Source organism: Corapipo altera, unplaced genomic scaffold (assembly GCF_003945725.1).
Source record: "Corapipo altera isolate COAL_440 unplaced genomic scaffold, ASM394572v1 0, whole genome shotgun sequence".
Taxonomy (NCBI): domain Eukaryota; kingdom Metazoa; phylum Chordata; class Aves; order Passeriformes; family Pipridae; genus Corapipo; species Corapipo altera.
Genome location: NW_020884872.1, coordinates 87,727,718 through 87,747,401, shown reverse-complemented (window position 1 = coordinate 87,747,401; position 19,684 = coordinate 87,727,718). Strand labels below are relative to the sequence as shown.

General features: G+C 42.0%; 1 protein-coding gene across 1 annotated transcript in view; it reads right to left on the bottom strand.

The window, feature by feature from the left end:
- RSF1 (remodeling and spacing factor 1) overlaps positions 1–19,554 on the bottom strand; it is a 59,114-nt gene extending 39,560 nt beyond the window's left edge. Inside the window, exon 1 of the mRNA XM_027667693.1 lies at positions 19,341–19,554. Coding sequence (XP_027523494.1) covers positions 19,341–19,539 — 199 coding nt within the window. The 5' untranslated portion in view covers positions 19,540–19,554. The remainder of the gene's footprint in view (positions 1–19,340) is intronic.
- Positions 19,555–19,684: the final 130 nt, after the last annotated feature.

The following is a 19,684-nucleotide window of genomic DNA, read 5'->3' as shown; positions in this document are numbered from 1 at the left end:
GTGAAGTCTGAAGTTCCAGGAGCACCCTGAAGCAGCAAACACTTTGTCTTCTAGATTAGTTTCAACCAAAGAGAAGTTCCTCATCTCTTTCATTACACAACTAGCAAACTGAGGAAAAGAAAGGGAATAGTATCTCCCCTTCGGCATCAGCACTGGTTTATGATAACATAAATTTTCTTCTCAAAGAACTATCTAACTTGTTTCTTAACTCTTAGTAAAAACAAAATGGGAGAACCTTGTCATTGGTATGTGTTTAGAACTTTACACATCACAGAGAAAAATGACAGCCTTGGTACGAACTTGGCATGATAAATAAATGAAAGGACAAAATCTCTAGTTTGAACTAGGCAAGGAATTACAGTGAACTTCTGACAAAAAACTGTGGCAATAAGGAGCTCCATCTTCATGCAGCAAGTTTGGTATAAAAAAATAAATTGGAAGCACGTGAACTCTGTAATGATTCCCAACATGAAAAAGCAGTAGTTCCTGTTCCAAAGGACAATCTAAAGACCCTATTTTTTATGAGTCACTTGATGAGTATTATCCTAACAAGTTGTATGCCCACAAAAAAAGACATGCAGGAAAGGGGAAAAAAATACAACTGCTCTGCCTCCTGAGTGAATGAAAAGAGCAATTAAACATGCTGTAATTAAACTGCAGATCAAAACAGAATGAACAAGTCACCAAGTAGCAGTTTTATATCCTGTTCCTAGAAAGATTGTTGGCAGGCATTACAAACAAACAAACCATGCTCACATTAAAGTGACACTGTTATCCTAGGAAAGTACTTTGAAATCTGGATGCTCAGCAACTAGATCATTTTCATACAAATATCCCAGTACCTTTATCTCTCTTATCTGTACAAATACCTATCAGAAGACTCCCCACTTACCTGGACTATTTGGAGCACAGGTCACTCTAACACTACTCAGCAAAGTTAAGGTTTTTATCTTGCTGATAAATCCATTTCCACCCCTTCCCATGTGAGGATCCCAGCACACCACCTCTTTCACTGCCGTTTGCAAATTAATTGTGACCAACACACACAGTGCTTTGAACCGGGACCAAAATGCTTTCTCCTTTCCCAGTTCTTTTAGAAAGTTGTGTCACCAGCACAATAGACCTTGCTATCAGAGCTGTACTCTGATTTCACTGCATTAGTCCAATCATTAATCCAGCACCGCCAAGTCCACCACTAAGCCAAGTCCTTAAGTGCCATATACACATGATTTCTGAACACTTCCATGAGGGTGATTCCACCACTTACCTGGACAGCCTGTTCCAATGCTTGACAAACCTAATATTTTTCCTAATATCAAATCTAAACTTCCCCTGGTACAACTTGAGGTCATTTCCTCTTTTCCTGTCACTTGTTACTACGTGGGAGAAGAGACCAACATCCACCTGGCTTCAACTTCCTTTCAGGTAGTTGTAAAGAGCAAGAAGGTCCCCCCTGAGACTCCCTTTCTCCAGAGTAAATACCCCCAGCTCCCTCAGCCTCTCCTCATCAGACTTGTGCTCCAGATCCTTCCCCAGCTCCACTGCCCTTCTCTAGGCAGCACCTCATCCAGCACCTCAAAGTCTTTCTTATAGTACAGGGCCCAAAACTGAACACAGTACTCAAGGTGTGGCCTCACCAGTGCCACGTACAGAGGGACAATCACTGCCCTGGTCCTGCTGGCCACGCTATTGTTGATACAGGCCACGATGCCACTGGCCTTCTTGGCCACCTGTACACACTGCTGGCTTGTGTTCAGCTGCTGTCAACCAGCATGCCCAGGACCCTTCCCACCAAGGAGCTTTCCCAGCCACTCTTCCCAAAAACCACAGCATTGCATTGAGTACCCTTTCCTCCCATTTTTTCTTTATCATCTTCCCTTGTCCACAATTCAATCTGATTATGTTTGTGCTCTCTAATGCCCACACTACCATCAGTCACTTTCTCAGTATATCTAAAGCTGAGATTAAAACAGTCATTTCCATTGTCATAGGCATAACTCTTGAAGCTGGAGTTAAAGACCATACCAACATAAACAAAATCTCCAGAGAGTTGTTTTTCAGCAGCCTTTCAGTAGTTAGAAGATGGTTTAATCTTTCACAAGTCCCCTCTGTTTCATTCTCTGGCTATTAAGTTCCTAGGAATGTTGGGGACTTTTTAAACTAATATATTAAGCAACAGCGGAGAGGTTAAAAAAAGCAACACTGATGTTAGAATAAAGCATAAAATTCAGGAAGAAAAGCATGTTGTACTGTGCAATGAAGAAGAAACTGAGACAGGAAAAAAATTACTTTGAAAACAATGCAGGAAAAAATAGCACATGGTCTATTTTAGAAACTGGAAATATCCCAGGAAAGACTGTAAATAAAAGCCCAGTTTACTGCCTCAAAAAATGTACTGAATAAAAAATGGGGTCCAGTCCACAAACTCAGGACATGTGAAGAGCAACTGAGAAAAATCAGGTGGTTGTAGCAATGTGCAAAGGAGAAACAGGTACTGTTTGAAATGAAAACATCTGAAGTTGTCACTGATTGCCATTGTTCACAGTTAAATCACAGCAGTGACCACACCATGCATTTGACTACCTAAAATCAAGAGCACCTGACCTGCTGATCCTTTATTTGTGCATATGCAAACACCTGCCTCTGAGACTGCTGGGACCACAGCCTATAAAAGCAACGACGCGGCCGAACAGGTATCTTTCATTCTCAACAGTGTAAACCAGGAAATAAGATCTTCTAAAATGACTCCAGGACTCTTGCCTGCTGAGGCATTCCAGTCTCCAAAACAACCAAGACTTTTAGACCATGAACAAAAAATCCTCCTCATTTCCTTCCTTGGCCCTAAATTGTGTAATTATAATTCTCAAATAAAGAGCAGATTTGACAAAGGTGAAAAGTAATCAGGAAGACTACACTTTAACAGTGGACTCTGGAGTGCTTCACAGCTCCTGAGTGCAACTATGTATCTCCACGGCTATACGATACACTGGGATAAATCCACTTCAGAGAAATATTAGTAGCTTGGTTTTTTCCCCACTGGAAGACAACACAGGCAGGGACAAGCTGCAGTGGGTGGCATCATTATGCCCAGTTCAGGCACTGGGAGCCAGCCTTTGGAGCATCTTGCAGAATGCTAACCCTGCAGAGAAGCAAAAAGATGTAAGGTGACCTGTTTTGTCTGTGTTAGGCACCAAGGTGTCTTACAGAAAGCACAAGCAACGTTAGGAGCCCTAAGAAAAAAAAGAAGCAGGTTGATCAGAAGGGTTGGTCCAGCTCTGTAATAAGAAATGCTGAAGAGGCACATATTCGGATGTGCAACAACCCCCCAGAAATACTGGTAGCAAAAGGAGGATTTACATCCAGACCTGAGTCTAGATTGAGACACTTACTGGCCACTACAATAATAGAAGCTCACACTTGCCAGAAAGGATGTAAGCAAAAGAAGTTGAGACAGCAGTGCTCACCTCGTTCAGCTTCTGATCTAACAGTAAGTAGTTACACAGCTGTTCACAAAGTGGTAAAATTTAATTTAGTGTCTTTATTCACTCTTAGAAGGATCGAAATTACAACACCCTCAAAAAGAAATAAAATTCAAGGGTTCAAAGAATGGAGAAGAGGAGCCTAAGCTTTTGTCCCTACATTGAGCTCCTGGAATCTTTTAGGTATTTTTCCATTAAAAAGCTAGAAAAGGGCAGCAGTATAGCAGTGGGTTTCATCTAAGCAAATGTAGATATTTACACCTGAGCTAATTCCATATAATCCATTTATAGCCCACAGAGAGAAATACACTTTCAGGAAGAATCAGCTCATCCTAAAGTAAAACATCTGAGCTCTGTTAAATACATTTAGAGAGATTAATTCTGTTGTAAAGTGTCTGGCAACTTTGTCCAGTGAAAACCCACGTATGCAAGGTCTTGGAGGAAGGTGGTGGAGATATAGGAGTGTTACCAGTTACAGAAGGGGTACCCTTATCTAAACTCTCTTGCTCCCTGTTAGACACAGAATTACCATTGCAGACCTCACCTTATTTCATACAGTTTACCCATGCACAGACATTTCTGGCAGACAAAAATCAAACGTCTAAGCACGGCAGCATTTAACTTCAGATGAAAGAGCTTATATCCTGCTATGTTAAAGTAAAGTATCCTTAGTGCACTAAGTGAAAGTCAAGACTAAACACATGAAGTTGTATACATCAGTAGTTAAGAAGCCTTCAGCTTTATTTAGCTTTATTCACCTAACAAATATAACAAGCTTCTTTTAATGTGTTCTGTTACAGGACAAGTGAATGAAAGTCCTTTTTTAGTTCATTATACAAAAACAAGGACAAATGTAAATGCTTATTTTTTTAAACTCTTACTTTGTTTAGTTGCTAGAAACACCAATCTGATGTCAATTTTGCTAAATTTCCCAGGTACTATCTGAGTGTTAACATTAACAGCATTAACAAAAGGAGGATACTAATTACACTCAAAAAATCACTTTCTTTCACATCTCTCACTTGAATAAAAAGGCAATACTAAAAAATTCAGAGCAGGTTGCATAAAAACTGCTTTTCTAAAACAAGTTTCATTACCAATGCTGAAGTTATCATTCTTCAGTCTTCAGCAGGGAAAAAAACCCAACCAACCAACCGAAACAAAAAACCCCTCCACAAATACTTATCTTCTTTCATGTATCAGATGAGATCTACTGCAAAGACATTTCTGTCCTTTTCCAGGTCTAATTTGCCAAATAGTATGTTTTTTCTCTGGTCACTGGCGATCCAACCTGCACTTCAAGTAAGTCTCACTTATACTCTGCCATTCACCATTTCATCTTGCATTTGCCAACAACTTTACTGAACAATAGCAACCGATAAATATTTCTTAGTACTTTCTCTGTAACTGTTAAATATTGCAGACATTTTTTCTTGAAAACCTAGTCTTGCAAACTGTTAATATTTTTAATAATAAGTATTTTTCATTTACTGGACCCTAAAGAAGTGCAAGAATATAATCATGTTACAAAGATGTATATTTTCTATTTTTCAAAACATCCAGCAGTTAATAACTCATGTAGAAAAATTTGAGTACTACCCAGTAAGCATTTGGTATTTGACAAACAGCAGCATTATGTGAACATGAGGTTTTTTTAAGGATCAGCACAAGCAAACTTTGAAGGTAAAGCCAACACAAGTCATTCTGCAATGCATAACACACTTCCCCATCAGATGGGAATAAGTAACTGCATGTTTGTTCTGCTCTAAGGCAATATCGGTTCATTAGTCTATCAGCAGTGCAAGTGAAAATTGAAAATAGTTTTAAAAAATATCCAGTATCTAGAATGAGACACCTCCCATCTCAGAGACTTGGGCAAAACAGTCTTAAGGAAGCAATATTTCTAGCAGCTGACAAAGATTTCCATGAAAGGTGGCAGTCATACAGCTGGATGAAAGTCATTCTACAGATGAATTCATGATCACAAACGAACAATTTTATAACTTCAATCCAATTAAAACAGAATTTGAGGCTTCTTTTAAATGGTTTCACAGCTAGTAGCAACTTTTTTTCCATTATGACTTAAGGAAGTGAGAATAGAAATCTAAGAAGCAAAACTGTCCAAGACAATTGCCTGACAAAGCGCTAGTAGTACATAAAAACACGGTGTGGTTTTTCACCAACTTCCTCAAGTCTAGATCTAAAATAAAGACTTATTTGGACTTACAGAAAAAGCAAACGACTTATGTCCTCTTGCGAGCTGATAACTGAATCTCATACAAAGTGAAGATTCACAGAAGTTTAATTCCTTGAAACAACCAACTCTTTATTCCAAATTTCTATGAGCAAACTCATGTTTTGACCTGTCAACGCTATTAAAATATTTACCTCCATAACATGATTCTTTTAATTGCAAGGAATGGTTATAACTGTGGGGCTGCTGCAGCTTCTGAAGGGAGCCAAGACTGTTAGCTTTGGGTCCACATTATCTCCTGTCTGTCTAGGCAGCCTTAAAGCCACAGTCCTTTGCCATACTGGCAGCGCTGTTACCTCTCCGTGACTCTGTAACTTGGGCTGTGTTGCTGCCAACCACCTCTTACACAACTTTAATCTGAGCTACCAAGTAAGACAAGGGTAACAGCCCGAAGGGATGCTCAGTTTCCAGCTGCTGTTTCCATGTTGCCATCGCTCAGTCCTCATGTTTGTGACACAAACCCTCCAACCTACACAACCACTCATAGATGCTATCACAATCAGGAAGAGCCTGGCAGCTCGCTTGGCAGACGGAAGGAAAGTGCCACAAAGTAACCCACAGCCGAATCTTTCCACTGAACCCGCTTCCCAAAAACACTATCCAAAAAACACAAAACTTCTGACACCAAATCCTTCCCTTCCCATATAGAACAAAACAGACAGAAATGAAGGTGAAGAAAGCTGGGCATGTTTATGCACAACACTTGGAAAGGAAGATGATGAGCCACAGCGCGTGTAATCCATCACTCGATCTGACAGTGACCACCAGCTGCTGTTTCAGAATTTGGGTAACGAAAACCCACAGCACACGTACAAAATTACCTGCCCCTAGGTTAGCTTTAAACCATCTTTTTACACAGAGCTTGGCTGAACTTAAAAGCAAGAAAGTTCATGCTATTAGCTTTATTTTTAAATATTTTCATTACAACTCAATATTCATCAGTGTCTAAATCATTCTGAGCTCTGACCTCAGTAATAATTTGCAGTAATCAATTGCAATTACAGAACATGTAAAAGGTGTTTAAATGCGAAATACTTTTGAATTTCATTCAGTGCACTATTTTTCTGGTTTTACAATATAAAAAGAATGCAAAACTCTAGGAGCCTTGCTTTGAATACTTTTAAAAAATCTCCTCTGGAGTTCATAGTACAAGCCTTCATACAGTCCTCTTTACTTTTGCATTGTCTCTCAAGATGAAGCTGCCATAGTTGAGCACTAAAATCAAGATACAGGCAAATAAGCAAATGACAAAACAAGAGGTAGGTACAGATACTCAAAATATTATGTTCCCCAAGATTCTCAGCCCATTCTTTGTGTTATCTGGTATTTTGTTAATTTTACAACTCCAGCTCCATGTTAATAGGTGTGCTTTCCTCTGACCTACAATACTACCTAGAGTATTTTGTTGAGCTAACAGCTAATTTTAATATTCTGGGATGTATTAGTTCTAAACATTTACCCTTCTAACACATACTTATAAGTCTCCTTCATTTGCAGTTTTGTTGCCCATTTGCAATACTATTTTATCCACAGCAGTGTTTCCCCTTAGGCTGGATTAGCCATCTTACACCTTGATCTATTTAAAAACAACTCATCTCCTTCTGTTTTCTTGGTAAATGAGATTAATTGCCCATGATACTAAAAAAATAAATTAAATTAGGAATTCTACTTTAGTTATACTACAGTGACCAAAAAAAAAAAAAAACCCAACTCTTTTTCTAACCAACTTCCAGTTGTTTAATCAGTTTAAGGTTTATGATGATGTTTTCCTTCTGAACCGATGACCACTTGGATGCTGACTCACGTTCACTGGTTGACTCGGCTCGAGTGATGCAATCCCTCATGTTCTTCCAACCCTCTGCCAGGGAGGGTTATCAGGGATGAAGAGAAAGCAAAGCCCCAGCTAGCCCTAACTTAAAATCGACAGCATGAACACAGACCACTGGCAACATCAGTTTGCATTAACATGCTGGCTGTAGCCTGCAATGGCTAAAAACATACTCCATGGCTCACCGGATACCTCCTGCCACAAAGAATAACATCAAAGAAAGGGTTGGGCACGAGAGTTACTATTTGGGTCATGGCAGGTAAGGCCACTCTGGAACCCAAGTGAACCACTTTAATCAGTGACCTCCTTAAAAGACTTTGCATCTGTGGAGCATGAGCCATCTTATCTATGCTTCAGAAGAATTACCCATGATTTCAAAAGAAAACAGAGTATTTTTCTTTGGAGAATTACTACTACAACTATCAGAACTATGAAATTACAATTTCATAAAGTTTCTCAAAAACAGATGTAAAAGTTCCTTGCTTTTGATTTCCTAAATCTTTGCTAAACTCTTCAAAATGTGTTACTCCCTGTTTTCCACTTCTGTACTCAAAGATATGTCTGTATACTTTTTTACCAGCTGTATTTCTGAATTTTTTCAGAAAGCCTAACTAATGTCTAATCCCAGCAACTCAGTATGCTTCCACATTATTAGCATGTTCCACATCATTTCCTAACATGTCAGTTTTATCATATTTCATTTTTATTGCCAGAAAGGCAATAGAACGAAGACATCACAAATTAGCCTAATAATCACACCTTATGCAAAGAGGTTATTTAAGTTCTCAGCAAGTTCTCAGTTCTCTCTCTTAATCATTGCATTGTAACTGATGATTTTAGCCATGTTTCCCAGATTTTTTCTTTTTATGTAAGATGCTTCTCGGACCACAATGCTCTGTAAATCCACCTTGAACTTTTTAGCTTCCATCATTCTACTGCCAGCTATGAGTACATTCTCCTCCTGTACTTCAGTAGGGCTAGATTTCCACCTTTCAAACAATTAGCCCTCCACTTGGACACTTAGCCCTCAGGCTTATCTTTGCCACTCTACTCCCATTTGTCAGATAAATATGAGTTCACAGACCTTTACCAGCTTAGAAACATGCTCCATCTAGGACACAGTGTTTTTATGCCTTGACTTATGACTATTCCTTCTGGTCTCCCTTATAAAGGTTAGGTCTTCCCAAAGCTTCCTTGTTGCAGTATCAATTTTTCTTACCTACTGTTACACTTTGTTAACTTTCACACAGATTGCAAACATGTTATTTAGGAGGTCAGCTAATGCTGTCCACTACAGAATTTGTCTAAGCTCAAATACACATTTCAAGGGATACTTTTGCCCCTTAATGGAAGTATCTCTTGTGAACTAGGGCATTCAGGTGGCCACTTCAGGCCAGCTTAAGCCAGTTCCCTTTCAACCACCACCTCTAGGCAACACAGGAGGGGTTTTAGGTGGGTTTTGTTGTTGTTGTTGTTGCACCCCATCACACAGCTCTCTACCTTGGATGCTTTACTGCAATGTATTGTTGATAACTACAAGAACACCACACCGAAAGCTCTGGGATCAAACTAAAATTTCCACACTTTATCATCCAGTAATTAATACAGCTTTTGTGAACTATTGCAGTTCGTTCTCAGGAGGAAACCTTTATAATCCTGGTAGTCATTAATACTAAGAGGCAATAAACATGCCCTGGCACTTGTGCTCCTAGATAGCTGTAGAGAAGTTGGAAAATAGCCAGGGCAGTACCAGAGGGACACTAAGTGGAATAGGAAATAAAGTGTTTAGTCACACACAAACTTAAACAACCAGCTTCACTGAGCATACTACTGGTTCAGGACAACTGCTAGAAAAGGAAAATGGTACAGCCCTAGACAATCAAAAAAACTGCAGAGCTTCATGCTGATAACCACTATTTTCCTGGAAAAGAGGATTTTCAAGGTGAGGTACAACCTACTTGCTATCCATTCTTCAAATATCAACCAAGCCTTTGAGTTCAAGGATAAGTGGCATTTTTCTCCAATGTATTAGAAGATCTAAATGATCATAATGGAAAGAAATTGAATACTAAAACACAGCTGTTGGAACACAAGTCTTGAGAAACAGGCCTTTGCTCACTTACAGAAATTGTTTGTTTTCCCCAGACCACTACAGACACCAACATGGTCACAATTTCTACTGTAGTTCTGAGAAATTCTCTGCTGCTTGAGATTTAAGAGCTTTGTTTGGTTCTTGGGGAGAGAAATAACTGTACCAGGATGACAGCAAACTGCATATGACAGACTGACAAATGCTAGAGGCTACTAAGAAATACTGGTTAATGCTAAAATGTTCGTCGAGGTTTGTAGACCAGTTGCAGCAAAGGAAAGTTCATTGATTTGGGGAGAAAAGAAAGAGCAATGAAATAGGGTGGAAAGATCACCTTAGTGTTATGAACAGCCACAGACATTGCTATTCCACAAATGCAAGGCTGGGCTAAACAAAACAAATATACACACCTTTTATGAGTTTTATTATTGCTCAATGGTTTAAACATCTGGAACCAAGCAGATGACTTTACCAAACTCAAAAAAACATCAACAGCCAGCCACTGAACACTGACAGCCAAAGCTATCAAGGTACTGCTCTGCCCCATCATTGCTTAAGTCGGGAGTGATGAAGAGGCTGCAGCACAAGAGTGGCTCTGCTCTGCTGCAGCCCGCCTGGCAGTTCCCCTGCTGTGGGATGGGCCATCTCCACAGTGCATACTGCAGTCCCAGTGCAGACTGCCTACACCAGAAAATACTCCCAGAACACAAGTTCAGCTCTCTCCCCAGCCATACACCTGCATTTCTTCCCAGAGGAACACTGCAGAGACTGTCCTGAGAGGATACCAGAGGACACTTGTCCCAACTAGGGCAGATAGACATGAAGTCCTGAATACCTCTATCCACTCCCAACAGCCATAAACCTGAAGGAACACAGCTGTACTACTAGGAAGTGCTCCAGTCCAGAGAGAGATCTTGATGATAAAATGGACACTTTCAAAGAACTGCAAGACAACTGGCTTTGAGGCAGCGGTGAGCACACAGCCAAAATATTCTTCATCAGCATAGCTACTTATCTTATCATCTGCCTCTTCTTGCCAGTTCAGTCCTGGACTCCTCAGTAAGGACAGACATGGAGCTCCTGGAAGGGGCCCAGTGGAGGGCAACAAGGATGACTGGGTGACTGGAGCATCTCCGTTACAAGGTAAGGCTGAGGGAGCTGGGCCTGTTCAGCCTCAGGAAGAGACAACTCACAGGGGATTTCATTCATGTAAATAAGTATCCAAAGGGAGGGTGCAAGAGGATGAGTCCAGGTTCTGTGGTGCTGACCAACAGAACAAGAGGCAACAGGCAGAAATTGATGCACAGAAGTTCCACCTGTGCATAAGGAAGAACTTCTTTACTGTGGTGGAACACAATGGAACAGACTGCCCAGAGAGGTTGTGGAATCTCCCTCACTGGAGATACTCAGGAACTGTCTGGATGCAATCCTGTGCCATATGCTCTAGGATTAACTCCTTTTAGCAGAGAAGTTGGATGAGATGACCCACTGTGGTCCCTTCCAACCATATCCATTCTCTGGTTCTGCAATATAAATGTCAGCTTTAGGATGAGCTGAGAAGTGTGGGCATCTAGCAGTGAGCAGTAATAATTGCACATGTGTTCAGCTAACTGTTCTTACACTAGACAATACTAACTTGAAGTAATCCCAAACAAGAGAAAAAAGTTCATGGTAAGCAAAGAAAACTCAGGAAGTCCCTGAATTACAAACATGGGTGCAGGGAGAGTATTCTAAGGAATGCTTACAGCTTCTGCAGACCTCTGAAGTTGGCCAGGGCCAAGAACAAGGTACAGAGCGGATGGATCACTGGACAAAACATAACTTCCAGCTTACATGTGATGACGGTGTCAACTCACAACTCACTTGATGTTTATTCCATGAAGAGTTCTTCCATACAAATATACCACAGTACAGCATTGCCATGGGGCTTCTTTCACTGAACATCATATTGGACTGGTCAGAAGAATTTCCATCAATATTCCTGGTTCTTATACACTTGTCCTGAAATAAGTCTTAAGACTCTGACTTGGAAGTAATATCAGCAGCTTTTCCTCCAGTTCTGTACCATCCAAACTGTGCTGGAGTTCAATAAGGCTGCCTACTGAAAGCATACTGCTCTTCCTTGGAGACACATGGTCCAACAGAACCTGCACAATCTCAAGGAAGGCTGAGTTTTGGGAGGGGGCTTCAGATATCTTGTGGCTCATAGGTACCTGGAGAGCAGAGTCCCAAGTTCCTTCTTTTCCATTCCATATGGCATTCTGCCATCTCTTTCAGAAGGGCAGTGTTACTGGAAAGAGACAGAACTGCTTCTCTCCCAGAAGTAGTGTTTTCTTGTCTTCTACGTTGGATCACAAGATGTGGAGTCTAGTTAAAACTGGCACTGACAACTTAAATATGAGAGCACACTTGGATGAGCTGACATGCCAGCTCAATACACAAAGGTATGAAGTCTCCCCATGGAAAAACTAACAAAACAGCAATAGGTAAAACAAAGATATGCATCCATACTCTTATTATGAAATTAATTCCAAGGTAAACTTAACTTCCTAAATGAATAACTGAAAAGTATACGTGGATACAGCATGCTGACCTTAAAGTCAGATTAATCTACCATGACTAAAGTGTAGACAAGAAGAGTTAATTCTGCATTAAAGACTTACTTGCCATGAACTCAGTCAAGAATGATCCCCTGCTACTTATTTTCTCAGAATTTAACCCCATTATGCTGTTAGAGAACATCAGCTCCAAGTCACTGGAGTCTATCTTCAAAAAATGAGTCAATTTGATGGTAGAAACACGACTGTAGAACTTCTATCAGACTCAAAAATGAAACCAGCACAGAAGTAATACGTCAAGTTCTAAAGTTTACTAGCTATGCTTTTATTTTCCTATAGTTAGTTCCTAAGTTAAAGATGCAGCATTTTACTAACAGGTGGTGGATTAATGGCTTTGATATAACTGTTTTGGTTCAGTCCCCAGGTGCAGCAGAAAAGCAAAGATCTACTTATATTGCACACATACACAGTCAGGTCAGCCTCTGTTCAGGTGGTAACTACCTGACTGACTCGAAACAGCAGTTGAATTTCTTACTCACAAAGAAAAGGGTGTGAAAACACATGAACACTCAGACCTGCAGAGCAGATGAAAAAGTGCTACCTCTGACTAGCTGATACAGCTTTATGGCAGAAGCAGCCTTATAATGTCAATATAGCCACACACTTAATATGCTTAATGAAGAAGATGGAGCAATATATGTTGTGTGAATAAACTCAACTCATTCAGCATTACAGACACAACCAATGTTATGTGCCATAATTTGGTCATTTACCTAAGAGGACATCACATGAACTAATCTGTCTACATTGAAATCAGATAATAAGTCTCATGTACAAGTCTCATGTATGAATTATTAAATTTTAAGTGAAGCAGTGTTTGACAGTACTTCCATATCACATTTATCACCTACTTTCAATACTAACCCATCTACTGCGGATATTACAAGTTACTGCAATGTATCCTGACTTTACCTGAGAGTCACATCAAACCCCATAACTTCCGATCAACAGTACACAAACATGCTTGATATCAAACACTAAATACAAGAAAAATCAATCACATTAACAGAGCACCATTTCACTACCTTTTCCATTAGGAACATACCTAATCTTGAGCTTGAAAGTCTGTCACAAATTCCTTGTCATTAGATATATTTAGCTTTTGCTTGCTGTATTTAAACAGCTACAAAGTTTCAGGTATCTTTCTCCCATACAGATATTCAACAGCAGTTTAAGCGAACATTAATTGTTAATTTCTTCAGACAATGGTAAGAACTCTTAAGCTGAATGTTGTACAGCTCTCCAGAGGAACTGGAATGACAATAAAAAACCAACCAGGCATAACCTACTGAAAACAAATTAATTCAGCATCGAAATTAATTTGAATAAAGGTGTTATGTATCTAGAAGATTTAGGAAAAATATAGCAGCTTATAAAATATAACTTACTGCTTTGAAGCATGGTAGCTCCAAAGACTTTTTTTTCAGGTCTACACTGTAGTATCAGGTATTCTCTACTGAAAAAAAAAAAAATTAAAGAAACTTTAAATGGTTTGCAGAGATTCTCCATAAGCTGCCTGCCATTAACCTTGACTCCCACTATAAAGACAGAAAAGAGGAGAAAAGATTTAGAAAAATGAACCTCCTACCAGGCATCTGCACCTCACCATGTCTTTCCTTACATCACTTAAAACCCAGCCAGCATGTGAAGACTGTTCTTATTATCAGACTCCAAACAAACACAACACATCCATGCTGTATTTAAGCAACAAACTTCTAGGTTGGGTCAGTCTATCGGAGTGACTGCCAGGCATCAAAGGTGATAAAGAAGTTTGAGCTGCAGTAAGAATACAGGAGAATGCTCCAGACTGGAAATCCACACCAAACACACGCTGTTTTCAAGACCACCTTTAGCATGATCTTTACCAGCAAGATTCTGATGCAATTTTGCTGACAGAATACACAAAGCATGTGTACTTGCTACCATTTCAATGAAGAAGAAACCAAACTCCACTCTGCTAAGAAAAGCCTGCAAAAAAATCAATGAGCTAATGCAGTCTAGCACACTTTGGAAGATGCCATTTACCTCCGGGAGAGGTTCCCCCATTCATACACCAGGGAACCTGGCAAACCAGTGAGTGTTTTGCGTAGTCATGTGTAAAATTAGATCTCTGTTGTGCAAGCTAACATTCTACTAATATTTTCATTCACAAGAGACCAAGTGCTTAATTAACATTTATACTGATTCTCAAGCTATTTACCAACACAAAGGAGGTTGTGACTTGATATTATGGTTCCTTAAACACAGTCCCAAATACAGATATAGTTCTTGCTCCCCTCTACCATATATTTACCATTTAAATTTGCAATTGCTCTTCTGCTGCAAGTAAAAACTCTCAGGGGAAGAAAAATAAAACAGAGAGAGTATATTTGTTAGAACAAGGAGAACAAGTATTGGTTTTCTGTGATGATTTGTTCCAGTTTGCAGCTTTGCCTTTGGAAGCAAGCAGACTCAAAGGAGATGCAACACCATGGTACACTGCAGGATGGTCTACATCGTTACCTCAGTTTTGCACCTGGAAGTACAGTAATATGGTTGTAATGACATCTCCCAGCCCTCAGAAGTTCCAGTTAAGATCACATTTTGGGTTGCTGTGCTAGATTTTGAGGGGATAGAGTTAATTTTCTTCATAGTAGCCAGTATGGGGCTGTGCTTTGAATCTGTGCTCACAACAGTGTTGATAATCCTAGAACGGTTTGGGCTGGAAGAAGCCTTAAGGATCACCTTGTTCCAACCCCTCTGACATGGGCAGGGACACCTTCCACTAGACCAGACGTTCATAGCCCCATCCAACCTGGCCTTGAACACTTCTAAGGATGGGGCAGCCACAGCTTCTCTGGGGAACCTGCACCAGTGAACACCAGGATGCTTTTGTTATTGCTGAGCTTACATAGAGACAAGGCCTTTTCTGCTCCTTGTCCCTCCCCGCCATCAAGGAGGCTGGATGCGTACAAGGAGCTGGGAGGGGACACAGTCAGGACAACTGACCCCAACTGACCCAAGGGATATCCCAGATGATAGATATGGAGTCATCCTCAGCAATAAAAGCTGAGGGAAGAACAAGGAAGACAGCAACACTGGGAGTGATGGCATTGGTCTTCCTAAGTCACCCTTACACATGATGTAGCCCTGCTGTCTTGGAGATGGCTGAACACCTGCCTGCCAGTGGGCTGGGGTGAATAAATTCCTCATATTGGTTTCCGTATTAAACTGTCTTTATCTCAGCCCACTGGTTTTCTCACTTTCACCCTTCTAATTCTCTCCCCCATCCCACCAGGGGAGTCAACAAGCAGCCGAGTGGGGCTGAGTTGCTGACTGGGGTTAAAACACAGCTTTTTAATAAAACCTACAAGAATCCATTTAGTTTTTGAGGCACGTAAACTAGCGAATTTTGTGAGTTAACACTGTTAACCATCTTGACAGACACTCAACTTCACTCCTTCCCAAGACGTTTGTCATAATTCCAACCCAAGTCATGACATTGTACTTAAAACTAAGCATTCATAAAGGCAAGATAATTATTCCTCATAAAATAAAATCTTCATCAGATAACTACAGGTCTTATTACTTTGTTTGAATAGTTACAACTTTCAAATGAGCCACCAGCTGGAGAATTTGAGCTGTTTTATCATACAGCCTTTGTAAGAAGACTATTTCCAGGGCTACCAGTTTATCCCACTATTAAAAAGCAATGGGTGAAATCAACACCACACATTCTTACTTTCCTATTCAAGTATGTTTTATGTTACCCACTAAATCCCAAAGAACATTTTTAATTGGTCTGTACACTTTAAGACCATACCTGTGTACGCATGGTTAAAACATCTAACCTGAATTAGTAGCAGGCTAATTTGGTATCTAAACTAGTCAGACTACTATTGAAAACTATTCATACCCAAGCGCTGCTGTCTTGAAATTCTCAGCTAGGAGAGGCAATACAGCAAAGTTTAAGTGCTGTCCAAGCACTAAAAAAAAAAATCTAAAATCCCTCTAAGAAATAACTGATAGCTTCCTAGCTGTCAACATCTGCTCAGCATCCCTTCCTGTGAGGGAAGGTTGTAGCTTGTTGCCTTAATAAGGAACAAGTTCTTTGTTCTAATTATTAACAGGGAAGAAAATATGACTGTTATACAACTACTGAACAACATTCAAACTTAATCCCTGAGTTCTCCTTGGGGCTCCTAATATAAAGGAAATAACTTCTGCTGGCATCTCCCAAGAGAAACTCTTCAGACAAGACAATATAGGCCATGTTTAAAAGATAAAAAAAAAAACAAACCACAAACAAAACTTAAAAAAAAATAATTAAAATTACAACTGCTGAGAATCAGAACAGTTTTAAAGAGAACTAAAAAAACCCCTAGGCTACTGATTCCTTTTCTTGATTGCAAAATTAATATGGAGAGGAGTTACAAATAGCTGTTATGTGGCAGTTGAGATTTAAAGCTTGCTCCAGTTTTTAAGAAATTCAGGAAAAAAACCCAATACTTTGGCATTGTGTAGTTATATCCTTAGATTTTGTTACGTGTTACTGCCATTGTAAATCTACTGTCAAGCAATGCTGGTATCAAAAGTGAAACTAACTGTATATAACTGAAATCAAAATCCCTTTTGCATTTCAAAGAAAACTACATACAGTTGGTAAATAAGAGATGTTCGGAAATAAAAAAGCCACTTCAATTTTCAGTCTAGGTTTAGCAACTTTATGACTTGTACCCTTAAAAACACCACCTTGAAGTAAAAATCACGTAGAAAAATCTAGTAACTGCAGCTGTTTTTGCAAGAGCACAAAATACTCCAGGTAACAGGTACCAGCACCACAGACCAAGCCCAAGGAGCGGGTCGTATCAAAGGAAAAGAAAACCCCTGTCACACCAGTCACCACACAAAGTATCAAGAATCATACAAGTTTGTTTTTCACACCTCCACACTTTCTTTCTTACAGATGAGAAAATGCAACCAAACACATCATCTACACCAGACACAAGTAAAAAAACCCAGCACTTCAGAGAGTATATTTTCAGAAGCTGCATCTCCTCCCATTTTGGAGGGGGGGGTGGGAAGGGGGAATAACCCACCCTCTGCCAAACAGGAAGGGAAAAAACAAACAGGGAAAAGTTTAAAAACTTGGCAACTACCAAATCAATCCATAATGCAAACTCCACAAATAATTCAAAATCTTTTCGGAAGAGAGTTATGCAGTAAACATTATCCTACTGACAACCCCTCCCACCCATCATGCAATTAAAAGTCATCAGGAATTTATTTTTTGTTTAATCAAAGGTATATACACTCAAGAGCACAGGTTACTATCTCATCCTTTCCTTTTAATTTTTTCTGCATTTCACACAAGAAAATTACTATTGCACACCCACTGACATTGTGTCACAGTAAAAGCATTAGTTTTCTTTATAGATGTTACTTTAAAACGATTATTTTTGTTAAAAATTCAAACTTTTAAGTGTGTTGGTGATTTTTTCAATTACGTTTTGCAACAGTTTGACAAAACAACGTTTTTTCTAATGAGTCCTTTATATAACATAAAAAGTACAGGAGTGGTGGGGAACTGAATATAAATACATACTTTCCAGAAAGTTAACCCTGTTTTAAGAAGTTTGCAGATTTCAGCTGTCTTTTTTTTTTTTTTTTCATATTGACTAGGCACCAGACGACACGAGGAGAAAATACATTAACCTTATTTCATCCTATTTCAGCAGCTGATGCTGTGAACCCACAGGCAGGACATCTGCACTTGGCAGAAAGCAACTTCCTTTACGAGAGGAAACACCTACACGCCGATTTAATGGCACACGCCCCAGATAGGGTGGGTTTGGGGGGAAGGAGGCGAGAGCGGGTGCCTTCTGGGGGAAAAGCAGGGTCTGTTGGACCAAAAACAGCCCCGAGCTGGGCTTCTCCAGCAGCAGGAAGTTTCCAAGGGGCCTTGCCGGGCATGCGCCGTGGGCTCCATGGTCTCCCTATGTGGCAAGAGTGCAGAGGCAACAACCAAGCGAATAACAGAGACAAGAGATCAAGAGCAACAAGCTCCCTCCCCTCCGTCTTCCTACGGCTGCCTCCAACACAGCCCTCCCTCGCCGGGCCGATCTCTCGGCCCAGGCCCTCCCGCATCCATCGCGGGGAGCTGGAATTAAAGAGAGTCAGGCAACCAAACCTGCTTCTGGAGAGAGGAGGGGAGAGGAGGAGCAGCTCGAAAGCGAACGGCGGAGTGCACAACCCATCCCTCCACCTCGCACGTCTCAGGTGGCGGCGGGGGAGCAGCCACAGCTTATCCCCCCCGCAACTACAGAGGGGATGAGGGAGGAGGGGGGAGAGGAGAGGGATGGAGGTGGCACACAATGGCTGGCTGTGTCTGTGGGGAGGAGACGGCCCACAACAGCAGGGGGGGGGGGGGGGCTCGGGGCCTCCCCGCGCCCCCCATTCCTCATCCCACATACACAGAGAGGAAAGGGGCGGGTGGGGGGGAGGTCAGTGGGGATCAGGACATTCCCTCGTGTGTTCCCTCCTTGTTTCGGCCGACAAGCAAAAACAGACAGATACATTAAATATATAAGATATATGGGGGGGAGGGGGCTTGTGAAGCGACCCCCAAGCTGGGGGGAAGGGAGGAGATGGAAGAGAGAGCGGCTGCCGGCGCCCAGCTGAACGAAAATAGTTATTTCAGCTTATCCCTCCTTTCTGCAAGGAGTCCCACCCGCACAGAGCTCGAGAACGAACCCAGGGAAACGTCGGGGGGGGGGGGGGAGGGACGGAGGGGGGTCACAGGCGGCACTGAGAGCGAGGAGAGGGGACGGGCGAGGTGCCCCTACTCCTTCTGGTGCCCTGCCATAAACCGCCCCCCCCAACAAATAGCTGCTCCCCCCTAAAAAAAGCAGGGAGCGAGGGCTCCCCTCCCCCCGGGAATCCCAGGCCCCTCCTCTCCCTCGGCGCGCTCCACCCCCGGGGCCGGGAGGAGGCGGGGGGGGAACAGCCCCGGCCCCCCCCCTCCACCCCCTGGGCCCCCCTCAGCCGGCCGGCCCGGCCCGGGCGGGCGGGGGGACGTGTCGGGGTCGCTCACCCTGGTCTCCGGGCTCCTGCGGCGGTTGCAGGACGCGCTCCAGCTCGGGGAAGGGCAGCTCGGGCAGGTCCAGCAGGGCCCCGTAGCGCTCGAGGAAGGAGCAGACGACGGCAAAGTTGGGCCAGGAGCCCGGGCACCGCGGGCCCGCCGGGGCAGGGGGCGGCGGGGATGGGGCCGGAGGAGCCGCCGCCGCCGCCATCTTGGACCTGGGGATGGAGAAGGAGCTGGGGAGGGGGAGGGAGGAGGGGGCGCTGCCGGGCCGGGCCGCCACTATCCCACAATGCACCGGGGGCACGGCGAAGGCAGGGGAGGGCAGGGGGCGGCGGCCAGAGCGGCGCGAGCCA